The 15,948-nt window shown below is 46.3% G+C and overlaps 2 protein-coding genes across 23 annotated transcripts in view; one reads left to right on the top strand and one right to left on the bottom strand.

The window, feature by feature from the left end:
- Positions 1 to 15,948, top strand: part of LOC106741797 — a 215,236-nt gene that overhangs the window by 119,970 nt on the left and 79,318 nt on the right. For 18 of the 22 annotated variants that reach the window (XR_001374212.1, XM_014614120.1, XM_014614131.1 and 15 more), the window contains exons 5-8: positions 4,863 to 4,889; positions 5,639 to 5,810; positions 6,161 to 6,368; positions 6,580 to 6,775. Coding sequence is in view for 21 of the 22 variants with exons in the window: in XM_014614120.1 (XP_014469606.1) it covers positions 4,863 to 4,889; positions 5,639 to 5,810; positions 6,161 to 6,368; positions 6,580 to 6,775 (603 nt within the window). In the remaining variant the exon portion in view is untranslated. The remainder of the gene's footprint in view (positions 1 to 4,862; positions 4,890 to 5,638; positions 5,811 to 6,160; positions 6,369 to 6,579; positions 6,776 to 15,948) is intronic. The other 4 variants (XM_014614130.1, XM_014614122.1, XM_014614141.1 and 1 more) reach the window with 2 other exon arrangements.
- Positions 8,184 to 15,948, bottom strand: part of LOC106741801 — a 62,941-nt gene continuing 55,176 nt past the window's right edge. Inside the window, exons 4-8 of the mRNA XM_014614147.1 lie at positions 15,071 to 15,285; positions 11,861 to 11,960; positions 10,826 to 11,040; positions 10,172 to 10,546; positions 8,184 to 8,603 (exon numbers count right to left, since the gene is read on the bottom strand). Of these exons, the coding sequence (XP_014469633.1) occupies positions 8,229 to 8,603; positions 10,172 to 10,546; positions 10,826 to 11,040; positions 11,861 to 11,960; positions 15,071 to 15,285 (1,280 nt within the window). The 3' untranslated portion in view covers positions 8,184 to 8,228. The remainder of the gene's footprint in view (positions 8,604 to 10,171; positions 10,547 to 10,825; positions 11,041 to 11,860; positions 11,961 to 15,070; positions 15,286 to 15,948) is intronic.

Below are 15,948 nucleotides of genomic sequence, written 5' to 3'. Positions count from 1 at the left end.
CGTTGTTCGATCTCTCGTAAGCGAGTAACCCAGGGATACTTAAGAACCGAGTTCTCCTCTCGAGGCAAAAATCACCCGTGAAATTGAAAGCACAGTGTTTCGATTTGATATCGTGACTCCTTCGAGGCGAACGACGAACATTGAAGTTTGCCGTCTCATGAATAAGTACATTTACATAATTTCTTTATGATCACGATGTAAAGTATTCGTTCTCGCTCGTGCGATTTAACCTTCTGCCGGCAACTTGTTTTAGTACCTTCCGTCCGCAATGTGAGCCTTTGAGAGCCAGTGCACGTTTTTACACTATTCCAGATTGCATACAAATTTAAGAAAATTCTCGTATATTTTTGAAAGCTTTAATAACAAGTTTTTGTAGTCGCAGCGGAGGGTTAATATTGATTTACTATGATACACGAATTAGAGACACGAATCGACGTTGCGTTTTCATTGTCATCCCCAATTCCCCCTCGTATTTTCGACAATTTAGACGCGACATGTGTAAAAATGATACTCGAGTGCGCGGACGTTATCGACAACACTTCAGTTTCACTGGCGTTTCTCAACGTGTCGCTGCAATTTAGACCGGCCACGTGTGCGAGCATGCAAGCGTGCGGCGTCATCGCATGTCGTTGCATTTTTAGAACGATAATGCCGCGCGGAATTAAAATGTCGCTCGTTTCTGCCCATGCAAAAAGAAAAGAACGCGAAACGAAAGATTACGTCCGTCCAATTTTTTATCCGACATTTTTTCTTCAATTCGCATCGCGTGTTATTCGGGTGGAATAATTTTATGATATCCGTGAACTTCGCGAGGTACTTTTCGTATCAGAGCAGAGTATGGGAAATGTTCAGCTGTTCCACCTGTTATTTGCTCCGACGTGATGACGTATGCCGTACGAGCGACGACAGGGCGAACTGTTTTTCGCATCGGCGAGCAGTACGGCAGCGGCGCGTACTTCTCCTTTTCGGCAATGTTTCATTCAAGAAACCGGCACACGTCTACTAACTCGATGCATCACGCACGATACAGTGAGGCTCACCGTTTATTTGCGGAACACGCGNCCCCCCCCCCATGTTTGTCCATCGTCTCGAATTCCTCTCCTCTCCTTCGCCCCTCTATTCATGGGGGAAAGTGCGCCGCACGTTGCTTACTTTGCACGCGAAAATATATCTTCCGATAAATCATACAACGTTCGCGTCTTTACCCGATCAGACAGGAAACCGGAGCGGATGTGGATCATCGAGTGTAACTAAAATTCATCTCTCAGCATTTCGCTACAGCATCGGGCCGTATTTCTTCCCTCGGACGGGGGAAGACTGTGTATGAAATTGCGAAATATGGACGTTACTTTGATCGAGCGAAAAAGCTACTTCAACGTCGACTAGTTATCGCCTCATGCGATCGGTCGGTTTTTCCCCCTTTCTTTTTCCTTTAATTTGATGAACTCATCGCGCGTACGCGCGTTGAATGCAAATATGAAGGAAATGTTATCGGAACGGCCGCAGCTTCGACGGACAACGCGCGGTCAAGAACCGCCGGGTAATGAGAGGAAGCGCTTAATTAATTACCATCCACCTACGACGTCCTCGTTTCTTGCCGTCCGGTAATTGAAGAGTACCGACACACATCAAACGTTCACGTATCTACGTAACTCTTCGTTCATCTCGCCTTTTCAGATCTCCGGCTCACTTTTTCGCGCTTTAATTACGCGGGTGTCTAAACTTTTGCCGATAATGGCCCAAAAGCCGCTGTTAATTATAGGTTTTTTTCACTTCACTGCATTGAGAGGTGCGAGAGTAGGCGTCAACCGTGACGGATATATTCCACTATATTCCCGAAAATAGATTTTATGAGTTGTGAGCAGATTATGATATTACTGATATAATATTGATACTTTTTCTTTCAATGCAATATTTTTGTACTGATATTTTCTTTCGATATTCATATCCATATCAATACTACATTGTTTCGATATCTTTTTGATATATATATATATATTTTTTTTACTTTTTCACTTAGTCAATCGCATGCCAAAAATTGTAAACGGTATACGCGTGGAAATAAAACAATACACAAACAAAATGACGACTCGTGATCGATACAGCACACTTGTAAAAATGTCCAGACGCTTCCCTCGTCTGGACGACACATCGTCCATGCTCTAGTGTGCAAATTGGTAAAGCAGATTCGCGATATTTAATATCTCGAATGCCCGACGCAATCGTCCGCTCGTTAAATGAAATATTTGTTAAATGAAGCAAACAAGAAATAATGCATCGTGTAGCTGATAAATTGTCCAGAAGATACGTGAGTTGATACGCGAGTCGATACGTTTTCATCGGGACGGAAGTCCATGCATGTTTTTGTTCACGCGTGTATTTCGAACGTGCTTGTCATTCGCGCCGGCTGTAAACACGATCGCCGAGCGTGTCCTCGCGATTCCGCCTTTAGCAATCCCGGACATTATTGAATCTCGCTCGATAAATCACGCTCGCGCAAGATCCAAAGATCGCGGGACTCGTGTCGGACGGATGTCGGACGATCGATTAGCCAGCCTCCCGGCCGGCACGTGGTTATTGAACCATCCTCCGGTGGTGTCTTCGTGGTTTGTAGGAGATAATCGAACGTAGCCGCGCAGGTGGTGCACACTCGAGAGATAGCGGATATGGCCGTTACGTCATCGCGTCCAGCAACTCCGCCGTTAATTGACGCTCGACTTGGCTCCGTACCGCAGCGATACGACGCGACGTGGCTACGTGAAAAACAGAATTGTGCTGTGGACCACGAAATTACGCTGCCCGAAACAATTACGGAAATCGCTCCCGCGGACGATTCCGCCGAGCGGACAAAATGCCAGCCATGTGAAAACAACTAAAATAACGCGTCCGCATAAACCCCGTACGATCGGCGTCAATGGTATCCGGTGCGTCTGCGTTCAGTCGACCAATTCTTTTTTTTAATTACATTTAAGAGATACATTCTCTTTCCTATTTTACACGATTTTACACGATTACATCACGATTAGAGGACCGCCAAAGTTCTGAAATCGGTACAAAGGTATATAATAAACGCACGAAATAACGTAATTTCAGTACTTCTATCTTAACCTTTTGGTATTTTCTCATGTATCAACGGTATATCGGTTTTTGCGACCTAATTTCTAGAAGCATCAGTCCTCAAGCACTCTAAGAAATAGTTACTCGCAAAGGGAATATATAATGTTTTTCATAAAACATATATTTTGTCGCTGGTTCGCAATCACGTACAAATTTTAATTTTACACCTTCAACAGTGTGCTTCATAGAATCACACGGTACAGAAATTACAATTTAATCCTTATATTTTGCGAAAGTGACAGAGAAACTCGGCGAATCGCGAATGTAAGCGAATCGGACGGAACGAACGGGCCCGAGGAGAAAACGAGATAACACAAATTAAAATTCATGACATACGAATTACATTGTATAAGTTACGTGGCTCGCGTGATCACTTGCCCCGTCGCGAGTAGGGACGGCATTTGCGAATGTTGTAACTAACGCTGGATATGCAAGCTGGTCAAAGAGTCAGTAGTCGCGCGTTCGTGATGAAAGCGGGCGAGCCCGGCGGGTCGCTGCCACACCGTGTATATATTTCTGTCTTCCGTCCCTGCATTCCTTCTCGTATGGCACACAACGACCCTAACCCTTCGTTACAGTTATGCATTCACGTGTAACCCGCACCTCGGTTTCTCCTCCCCCCTTCCCCGCCCTTCGTCCCTTTCTCTCCTTTTTCTCCCTTTGCCCTTTCCTTTTGCTCTTGTCTTCCTACCTGTGCGCCTTTTACCTCTTATCTCCGAGCATTACCAGCATCGTTGCAGGTATTTACAACGCGTCCCGTTCTCGAATGTGAGCTTTACACGCACACGCGTTGCACATCATAAACGTGCAACGCCGGCCACGCAATCTTTATTTCCACAAATATGATACATCTACGCGGTGTAATAACGTGTCAAAGGCGCGGCTCAACCCCCGACTGCGTTCTCATTGACGGATATATTCTTATTTTTTCTCTCTTTTTTTTTTTATAATCGCACTTGGGTCAAGAGAGAGAGAGAGAGAGAGAGAGAGGCCGTGTGCGGGACGGCGGGAAATGATTCGAATTACTCGCACCCGCTGTGCGAGTTAAAGAGAAATACGTTTCGACGAGAGACGCGTTTCTTTGCGCGTCCGCACGCGTATATGCGTCTCTCATTATCCCTCGTTATACCGCGAAGCGTGTAAACGAGCGAGCCTCGGTTATCTCGCGAACCGCTTTACGACCGTCGTCGTAAAGAAAACGGGGCGCATTGACATTCTCTTTCTCTTTCTCACGAGGGTTAACTTTGCGACGGTTACGACGATTCACGAAGCGTAATTGCGTCACGCTAGAGGTAACAATTGAATTACCACAAACGCGCGCTTTAGCGCGCCTTAAGCGCCGAAAAACCGTTCGCGGAACGCGTTTCTATTACGAGCAGGAAATTGACGGCTACGGCAGTATTCAAGCAGTCGCAATTACGTTTGAGTTACACGACCGATCCGTCAACAAGAGAGAGAGAGAGAGAGAGAGAAAAGGAGAGAGTGGTTCGATCGTTGACGATACGACGTCGCACAATCCCTCTGCTCCCTTCGAAGCGCGATCGTTTCCAGCGAATCGTCGTTTCGCGTCTTTTCTTCTTCTTCTCTCTTTCTATTCTCCTCCCCTCCCCTCCCCCCCTCTTTTTCTTTCCCATCTTCTCGTGTTTTCCTCGTAATTTTCTATTTCGTAATGTATCGCACACATCTAACTGGTTTTTACTTTGTGCGTGTGTTTCCGTGTGTTACCTGCCGCACCACGACGACAGATGGGGACCAAGTCTCGCCAGAGAAAGGTAATTTTTCTATTTTCCACACGCAAGTCGCAAGCCTGCCGATCGATACTTTTTTTCGTCGACGTGCATGTCGGCATGCTGACACGGTTGTACGATCGTTTTCTCCTCCTCTCTCTGACATTTTTTCCCCTCGACCCTACCGTGTGTCCAATTGTTCGCTGTAAAAATCGTCGTATGTGTGTGTGCTTTCACAGCGTCATGTGATCGAATCCCTGTCCTACGGAGATGCACATGTCGGGACTAGTTACGACGAGAACGCGATTTTTTTGTTAATCCGAATGAGCTTTTTATCATATAAGCTCGACGGAAAACTATCGTTCCGATATGTATACTTCAATTTTAAATATTGCACTCGTAATTTTCCATTATCAATTTTCTATTACCGTGTTAAATGTATTGAAATCTGCGGTGAAGTAAAGTGTAAGGACGCGCTTTTCAAACTCTCGTTTCGAATATTCTCTCGTAAATTTGCAATTTCATATCCAATTTGCGCAGAAATTTGCGGATTCTGCCGATTACGCGTATCGGCGAATAAATTCACGGGAAACTTAATTCCGAGCAATTTTTTTTAAACTTAATTAATTCGTGCTATTTCGTTCACGCGCAAGTGTCGTTTTTAAGCGCACTAAATAACTCCCTCTCCCGCGGATGTCACCGATAAGCGTAATAAAAAAGGAAAAAGAAAGAAAAAAAAAACGCTTCAGGAGCTCCGGAAGCGTTGGAAGCTCATCGAGCCGATATGCTTTCAGTCGCCTCTCCCGCGCGGCTATCCGCCCCCATCTTCGACGATGCTCTTCGATGACGACCCGGGCATCATGTCCGAGGTGGAAACCTCCAGCACTGGATTTCGGCGAGGTGGCAAGCAAAGGAGCAGCTTGCCCGTCGTACGAACACCCAGTAAAACTCTGGAGCGACCACTAGGTAATTCACGAAATGCACTTATGATTCAATAAATATAGAAATCTACGAACGTATGATTCGTTCGCGAGCAGATCAACCAGTGATCGATTTCAGCCTGTTAAATTATTATGATATTGTTACAATTATTATTATACCCATATTATCTACTATCTTTCCTCGGCACGATTCTGCTGCTATAAAAAACCGTCGATCCGCGTAATAGAATGCGTTTATAAGAACACGACAGTTTGACGGAGGCTTGAAAAAAATAACTCCTATGTATCGATATATTTATACGAAACATGTTTCGGCCGATAGTATTGACACATTTCGTCGACAAACCAATGTACCTTCTCCTTTTCTGTCACCTGACTCCCTAGGATTGGTGTTCCTGCAGTACAGGAACGAGACGAAGAGAGCGTTGCTACCGAACGAGATTACCAGCATAGACACCGTTAAAGCTCTCTTTGTCAGGAGCTTCCCGAAACAACTGACTATGGAATACCTGGACAGTCCTCACGTAAAGGTTTACATACACGACAGTAACAAGGACATGTTCTACGAACTGGAAGATGTGAGGTAAGATCCTTACGACATCCGCGTTATCTAAGCCGAGCTTATCTCGCGGGAATACGATCGGATAGAGTTCAAGTTAACTTAATTTCAGATACAAAAATCGTTCCTTTCTGAAGCGATCGTTATTCCTATCGCCTACGTGTCATAACAAGGGGAATACGCTGTCACAGTTTAAAAAAAAAAAAAAAAAGAAAAAAATCGTCTTGGCTTTCAGATCGCACCTGAGAGACATCAAAGATCGCAGTGTTCTGAGACTTTTCGAGAGCGCCGATGGGGTAACAGGAATGCCTGGGCCTTTGGGGGTGCCAGGTGGCGGAGGTGGCCTGCCACCCCATTGGGAGGATCAGAGCTACTTCAGTGAGCCGGAATTCGACAGCGAATATCAGCATCAGCACATCCACAAGAGCAAGGTAAGTGCGCGTTAACGAGATTCCGTCCTTAGTCTGACGCTTTCATGTCCTCCGTCGAAAATGAGACCGAATCTACTCGATGGAAAAAGAGTGACGCAACGCTCGTACGCCCTACCAGTGCAGAGGGCATCAGCGCAATTACGCGCGCTGTGTCGCCTCCGAAAGAACGTTTCCCCGCGTCACATCGGCTCCGACCGGACGCTGATCGATTAAACAAAGGACCAGGTCGCAACGATTCATAAAAATTTATTCGGTACAGATCACACTTACGCAATAAAGAAGAAGTAATATCACTAGAGCTAAGTCTTGAGACCAAGACGTACGTCGCTGATCGATCGAGTCTCCCCTCGCGTCGTCTGGTTCGATCGGTCAACGCGCACCTTGAAACCACTTTGAGTATTCCGTTGATAGTACGCACGATCGTCGTAATTCGCGACCGGTCTCCGCCCGATACCTCACGAAGTAATACTGTCCTACATTACGCTGACGAAATGACCAAATACTCTCTATATTTCTCGGGGCGGAATTTCATTCCAAACGAGTGAGAATTCGCTTCAAACGACACTGTCACTCGAAATGGAGTGACATTTCACTTCTCGCGAGAGTGACGAAGCTCCAACCGTAGAATGAGTGTTTCACTCGTTTGGAATGAATTCTTTTAACTCGTTTAGAGTGAATTCTTCTAATTTATGTTTTTTAATGTAAAGTATTCTTCCTTCATTACGTTATTCTAATTGTTAGTGATTTTATCTAAAATTTTCTAAAATATCGATAATATTGAAAAGAGAGCGGAGGAGCACTTGAAATACTTTTATTCCAGTCCCGTATGAAGTGTAAATAAATTATGAATAGAAATTACGAACTAAAGAAAGTGACATAACGGCGATAGGATGATTACAGCTCGATGATCTCGTTATTTATAACACGCGCTGTTAAATTAGGCTCGATATAAAATAAAAATATTCACTCCGCGGCACCGAGTGAAAATAGTCCGCGTCACAGGGTGGAAGAATTCACTCCGTGAGGGCGAGAAGTCGCTCTAATCCGAGTCGCTCGACTTGTCGCTCCATTTTTTCGCGCGCAGCTGGAGATTTCGCAGGAAATCCAGAGAGTACCTCGCTCCGTGAGAGAGCTGCGCCCGATGATTTCTGCTAATTAAATAAATCTTATTTTTCGACATACGGATTACATGTCGCGCTCGACGTGTTTTCACCGCGCGTCACACCAGTCTCGTCCGCGCGGAAAACGTCCGCGCTCTCGTAACAACTAAAAGATACACAGCGACTGAAACATGGCGTGGGATGCCCCTTGTAAAGGCTCTCGAGAGATCGTCGTTGGTCGGCCGCGCGATTACCAGCGCGATCCGTCGAATTCGCTGACGATTTCGCGATGCAGCGTGTCCCGAAACGTCACTCCTAGCACACGATCTGCCGCGCGCGTCTCGCCGGCGCCTTTAGAACGCCTTGCACGCCGGCACCGCCGGCAAGAACAACGCACCGGAATACAGCTTCTTGGGCACCGACCTCCAGCTTATGACCAGCGCCTTCTCGAACGGCTCTTCGGCGCAGCCGTCACATACGTCCATCACTTGCCTGACCTCGGCCTCGGCCGGTTCGCGTTCGTCCTCCTCGTCCGTCCACTTGCTAAGATGCAAGCCGAAATTCATCAGGCCCGAGAAGTAATCGTTGTCCAAGCCTTGAGGGATGGAGTATCCGTCGTCGTAGAGCGTCCCGTCGCCCAACTGCAACAGCCCTCTCTTCTTCTTGTCGGCTTCTCGTTTGCTCAGCTCCTTCTCATCCGTGACTTCCGATCTCGGCACAAAGGTCACCTGAGGATTACGAGAAACGTAAAGTCGGCCGTGAGCGTAAATTGTGCGCCGCTGAAGTGCGAGAAGCCACTTGCGAGAACAGTAACGGGGTTTAATTCTTCACGGTGACTTTCGGCGGAGATTTTCTCCCCGGTGAAACTTTCATCGGACGCTTAATTCAACGACGGATCATGTAACGAAGGTAACGCGGACCGCGGAAGTCACCGCCGGATTCGCCATCGTCGATGATCTTCGCGCGGCAGCGAGGACAAAGCTCTCGGGAATGTGGAAGATTGAAAAACTGGAAGATGCGATTAACTCGCCGTGGATTCTTCTCCGCTGCGTGGTTGTAATGAAAAGTCGGAGGATCCTTACGTGCGAGCGAGTCGTCGAGTGCACTCGCCCGGTATTATTTCCACTCCGATTCGCCGCGTAATCTTTTAATTTCCTACTTTAAGTAGGTCGGAAGCTGAAGAGACTTAAAATTTAACCGTTCGCCGACGCTCCTCAAATTACTTCGGGAACGTACGCGTATATAGTCGAGATACTAATATCTTTCAGAGTTTAAATTCAGAAAAATATTCAGTGAATTAGCACAAAAGTATATCCGTTCCTTTCTGTCATCGAGTTATGATGCGACGCGTTTACGAGAGAAGAGAAAGGATATTTAATAAATTATTAATTAAACTATAAAGACTTTAGGAATTTTTTGACACACATTGCGAGCACCACACACACACACACACACACACGTGTGACGCCACGATCTCTCGCGGAAGATCGACGTCACATGTGTGTGATTTTCCGTTCTACGTCCACGTGAAGAAATTAAGCCCATTTGACGGTATTACGTATAAACAAAGTACAGTGATCTATGGAAACGATTGAAAGAACGATAGCGGATATATTACGATGCTTAATTTGGTTTCCCAGTTAGTTCCGCATCCTTCATAGGTTTAATTCCGAAGTTTCGTGAACATTTCAGCTCACTTTTTCAGGGAAGAGCGACCCGAAACTCTGATATATCAGGCTCGGGTCGTTGCTCTCCTTGAAAAGGTGACCTGCAATTGAAAACCAAATTAAGCGTAATTTAAGTATGAATGCTCCCGAAATTGGCAAAGACAGGATACATTAGGTCATGTTTTACTATTCTTCGGAGCAGTCATATTTAATTTAACCTTAATTTGCTTCCCAATTGCAGTGCGCTTCCACAGGGAAAGCGACGACCTGAAACTCGATATATCGGAGTTTCGGCTCACTCTTCTCTTCCTGAAAAAGTGAGCTGAAATATTCACGAAATATCAGAGACAGCGCCACTAACTCGAGAGCCAAATCAAGCACATCGTCGTTATCGTCCAATTAGGCAATCCCATCTACAGATCACTGTACTTGTTTGATACCGTAACAGCGACCAAAAGGACTTAATTTATTCACATGGGCATAGAACGAAAAATTATCCCGTCTCTATCTAAGTTAATCATTTCGAGGATGCTCTTTTAGGAGTTGTATTTTCCTAGAAATTTCCCAACATCGATCGTCGCTCATTCTCAAACAAGACGAATACGATTTGATCGCCCGATTGCTCTCACCTTGCCGTCGGAGCTGCCAGGTCGCGAAGTTTTCTCGATGTCTCTCTTGGCGACGGACTTCTCGACCAAGCTCGACACCACTGTCTCGTCCTTGAGGGTTCGCCGTTTCGACTCGCTCTTCTCTCTCTTGAAGAGATTGTGATAGCTCCCGTCCGGGAAAAGCGACGACGATCCGCCGGCGGTCGGCAACTGCTGCTGCAGCGTCGGACTGCCGAAGAATTGCGTCTGCAGCGCGGGGAACGTCGTCGAGAGAACATCGAGATTCAGGGGCGGAAGCGGCTGCGGGGGCGATTCCGGCGCCGGCGGTAATGCGGGATGACGAATGGTTAGACCGTTTTGTACGATCTGAATCGGCGCTCCCGGATTGATCTTCACCTGGAACCACGTCGGTCGTGCGCCCATGAAATATTCACGAACTATTTGAGCGTGGCGGAACGTGGGTGGCGAACGAGCGTCGAATTTCGAGAAGGCATCAAAGACGCGTTAAAGACGCCCTAATTTTTTGCGCGAGCGTCCTTCGGACGTCTTTTCTCAGGGCTCTCTCGCGAGCCCCCGCCGGTTGCTTACGATAACGCTAATTAAGGCGCAGAGTGACGGTAATTAGCCGAATAATAAAAGGCCGGTTGTCGACCAAGTAAGGGAACGTAATTATACTTGTGCATTGATCTGTCCCCCGGTGAGGAAGGGATGCGGCGGCAAAGGTGGTCCGGTTACGGGCGCTCGCGTGGTGCTCCTCGGCGTGTTATTACTCGTATCGTGTTCGTAATGATGGGCGTGATGGTGCTTGTGATCTTTGTGCGCCTTCCCCGCGGTCAGGGCGACGTTGTACAGCTGCAGCATCGTCAGCTCCCCCAGATAGCCACCGGAGCCTGAAAGGGGAATTATACATGCCATTGTCGTGTCATGTCTCGATTATCCAGCCGACATGAAATTTTCGTTCCAGTTTAGCCCCACGAGCACTTCTTCTTAATGTTATAAATGTCTGCTTGTCGCCGTTTCATCGAGACTTTTAGATAAACATTTAAGAATTATTTGACATTCGATCATCTCAATGGTTTACTTGCACTTAATCTTTCTTGATTTTTAATTTTGACGGGCAATAATTCAATTATGTAACTCGATCAACCGCACGCGGAGTATTGCGATAAGCAAATATTAAATGAAAACAATGTAAAATAATCTGAGATTATATATAACAGACAAATTGACAAATAATGCAACAGACTTCCTTCATTCATGATGTGTTATTATTTTTCGATATTAGAGATTTCGACTGAAATTTCGGCGTTCAAACGAAGCGAAAAAGAAGACAGTTATGAGATTCGTCACTAACTGTCACTACATCCTGCGTCCTGTGATCCGTCCAGGAGGAAAATTTCGACGAGGGGCGACGAAATGACGTGACGATATCGGTCAAACTGTTGGATCGAGTTATAAATAACTTCAATTTCTCTTCTCCCTTGAAATGGATTTTCGTGTCGAACATTTTTACAACGGAGTCTGCCCCAAGGTGTGTACGTGTCGCTATTAACAAGGACGCGCGTTCCCAACCAAGAGGCAGCTTATCGACTTCCTCCGCGAGTGTTCGCAAGAAACAAATATTTGCTATCTTCATCGGGAAGTTACTTACGACTCGACCCAATATTTTCAGAAGTTATCAATGTAGCGGGGAAAAAAAGAGCGTCTTACCCGGTGGTGCGCCTTTGCCCTCTAAGAAGCCACCGCCCAGCTGTCGTTGCTCTTGTCCCGAAATAGCAATTCCGCCGCCTTTGATGACGTGCCCGACTAACTGAAATAACCAACGACGATACATTCCTTGATCCTTAAAATCTGGAAAATATTTTGCGATAATTATCGAGATAGAAAGAGAGAGAGAGAGAGAGAGAGAAAGACATTTGGCCTCGGCGATTCGTACAGTTGAGACAGATTTCTGAGCCTGATCTAACCGCCTGATTTAACCGATCGCTCGACGAAAGTCCGTACATTAGCCGATGCGTGCAGCCGACGTAAATAGAAGAAACGAAAGTTGGGATGGTCCCCGGCCTCGCGAGATATATAGCGCACCGCCGGGATAGATTGCGCATCCGCAGCCGAGCGGCGCTATATGGAAATTTAAATTGGTTTCTGTCCTTTTTCATTATTTGAAAGTAACCTTGGTATCCTCGAATGAGAATATACATATAACGCGATATGGAATTCTATACCTTTCCATTTCCCGTTTATTCTGTTCCGTCGCCATTCTTTTCCATTTCGTTTCTGTCCGGCGCAATCTAGATAGAGGGGGGGAGCCGCCTGTCTTGACGGCTCCTGCGCGATTAGAACGAACGGCGAGTGTCTTTCGTGCTTAATTGCCGTACCTCTCGATCCCCCGCTTGTTATATCCTCTCACATCCACTCATTGTTGCATACTCTAATTTGGAATCGTTTAGATAACCAGAGCTGTGCTCGACCATTTGTATTATTTATCTAGCATTGTGTATGTGTGTATATTTTCACATTGGCTAACGTCACCGCTTATACCTTCGAGCGCGCGCGGCTGTCAAGAAAATCGCGCGACGACACGACATCGCGCGACTTTCGCGTGGGAAAGGCGCGCGGCTGAGCGCGACACATTCGCAAACGTGACCGGTGTGCTGAAAAACGTCGGAAGCAATGTTCGTTCGAGAAATTCCTGGCAGCTTTAACATAAATGATAATTAAGACGACTGAGCGCGACGGGGGGATTTTTATGTAACTCTGAGGTACTGCTGTGCGAGAAGGCGGCCTCTCCCTACCGTTGAACGGAATGTTTCCTCTTCTCTTATTACGAGGATAATTCGCCCGAGACGCTCGCGGAATGTTAATAAAACCTTAACACACGCACGCAATCACGGGAGAACCGTGGCGCGTACTCGTTTCTTCTTCCGCGAGAATTTAATTAGCCGCCCATTCGTGACTTACGCGTGAAATTTGCACTTCTTTATTAGACGCAGAAAAAAACGCGTCCGCGCGCTCGTCTTTGTATTAATCGCGCGGGAATTAAATTTATCTGTCTCGAAGAATTTCCCAGCGTGACGTTCCTCGTCGTGAAATTTCTTTCACGGCGCACGAACTCCGACGCGAGAATAATCTCGCGAACGGAACGATTAATTAATCTTTCTCATTTCGATGAATATTTCCACATTCAACATTACGTTGGGTTGCATTATCTCGAAATTGTTTTAATGTAGAAAGTGTGTCTTATTTTTGTCATCGAGGAAGTTACCCGGATGTCGAACAGAAACGGAAAGCAATTTACGTAACTCTCCGTGATGGAATTAGCGGCGGCCGGATATCCCGCGCCGCAGTAGTAAAACCACGCGTACAGTCAGCCGAGCGCGCGTTTTATCCGCGTACAATCGCTCCACAGCGCATACGAACGGCGACACTTTTCAATCATTAATTGATTCCACGTTAATGCATTCATTCGGCGCGCGACGTGACCTGCAATTTCATCGCGGTTGACATTCGTATCAGAAGCTGATTGTGCGGTATAATTAGACATGCATGATTGCGAACATATCGTGCGCGCGTAGACCAGCACTTTGATTTATGCGCTACATTTACAGAAACTTGTTTAGATATTCGTACTTATCGATTCTAATCATTTCAAGAGAATAATCGGGAATAGGCCTTTCTGTAATTGTTATAATATAATTATGTGTATATATATATTAAAAGAAAAAAGTTCTACGTTTAAATAAATATTTATTAAAGACTATCGGAGTAATTATTTTACTTGGATTAAGTAAATATTACTTGAATGTAACACTTTTTCTTTTCCACTGTGCTATATTTAAGTAAAAGGTATATATTTACATGATCCAAATGAAATGATTATTCCAATACTCCTCAGCAAATATTTACTCGAATGCAGCACTTCTTTCCTTCAGTGTGTGATTAGCGGAACAATCGTAAACCTCGACTCAGAGATCGACACGGAGCGGATCTGTGAGATTTTATTTTCAAGTGTACCAAGGACAATGCGGCCATTCGCGCGTTCGCCCCCCTCGCAGCGACCCAGATTCGCTGCACGAGAAATGCAATCTGAGAAACCGCACGTTTCTTACGTATTATCGGCCATCGTAGCCTCGAAATTGCTCGTCGGCGATCTGTCGGGTGAGATTTCGTGACGAGTTCTGGGGACGACGCAACAAGCTAGATCCGACGATCCTGTCGCGTAATTGTAAGTAGGCCTATGTCGTAATACGTCCCCACGAAGATGAGGAACAATTAGCTTCTCTGGAGCGCGGCTCAAGTTACGACGTCTTCGACGGCCTCCCGGCGAAGTTCTAATTCGCGTGTAAACGTAAGTGGCTCAGCGCGAACTTCGGAGACGGTACGGCGGAGCAAAACCGCCGACTTTCAGTTTAGAAAGAGGAGATCCTTTGCTCATCTCTGGGTTTACTTTCCAACTCGGGACTTCGGCAGAATTAATCGTCGCTCCGAATTTCCTGATATCGTATAACCGGAAAGCCCGGAAATCTTTTCTCGGCGAGAAGATAACGTCGAATCGACGATATCTGAGGACATTTTCGCGAATTGAAAACGGAGTCTCGGAGACACGGAAAGACTGCGGGCCGTTGTTCATCGTTCCGATCATTTAAAACGGCGTGATTTCAATCCCCGGCTGTTTACACGGCTCGACAACACGTCGTACGATAAAATCATCATTTTCGCTCGTCAAAATTACACCGGATCCTCTCGAGATGTTTGACTGACGGAACTTCGGCCCCGAATATCACTGAGAATCACACACGTGGCATGTTTACTTTCCACCAACTCGATATATATATTTGTTTATTTATTTATCTAAGAATGCGCGCGCGCGAGAAGACGGAGAGCGCTGGGGGGTCAAAGGCAACATAAAATCGTGCTTACCCTGTTATTGAACCCGCGACCTACGCGTTCGTCGTTGACCCAGATCTGCCACTCCCCGGTGCGACCGTTCCAGCTCTGGCAGGAGTGGTACCACTTATTAAGTCTTAGTGGATAATTCAATCTGTACAAGTTGTGACCGTTGACGTTAAGCATGTAGTACGAGCTTCTTGGCGTGTTCGCCACCCACGACATTATCCCTCGTGGCTGGTCACCGACTGGAAGTCGAGGGTGCAAGCATTATTATGTTAAAGATTTAACACCAAAATTGTAACAAGGACCGATTTTGACACGAGTACAAAGTGTCTTTACTGTGTATAGCGCGGACGTAACGTCGTTACTGGAAACTATGGTAAAATTAATGAAACTGCTAACGGTTAATGCGTATGAAATTCCGAGACATTACGTGACTGCGTTTCGTGTCCTTTCGGAGGAAAGGACGCCGATGCCTGTTTCTCTTCAATTTTCAGCCGTGAAGGAATCTCAGACGTTCATAATCGTTACGATAATTCCAGGTTTCCTGCGCTCCACTGTAAATTCGGTCTTTAATCGCCGCATAATATGTGCTTTCGAGAGATTCGCAAATTGCAAGACTTCTCTGTCTAAGTTGAAGAGCTGGAGAAACGGACCTCGGCCTTTCTATCCAGTGAAGTTCTCGCACGCACGTGTACGAGACACTTCTATTTTTCTCGCCCCGTGGCACCCCGTGGCGGTATATATATTCGCGCTAAACGCTATTGATTCTGAAAACCGGCGGCCGTTTTCAGACACACGGATGCGCGAAGGGAAGGGACTTATTGTCGTTATATTTATGACACCGCGCGTATCCGCCTATTGTCACGCTCGCGTGCACCTCGGTAGGGAGGGGGGGGGGGGGGGGG

Source organism: Dinoponera quadriceps, unplaced genomic scaffold (genome assembly GCF_001313825.1).
Source record: "Dinoponera quadriceps isolate SergipeBrazil2010 unplaced genomic scaffold, ASM131382v1 scaffold533, whole genome shotgun sequence".
Classification (NCBI taxonomy): domain Eukaryota; kingdom Metazoa; phylum Arthropoda; class Insecta; order Hymenoptera; family Formicidae; genus Dinoponera; species Dinoponera quadriceps.
This window is presented reverse-complemented; position numbering and strand designations above follow the sequence as displayed.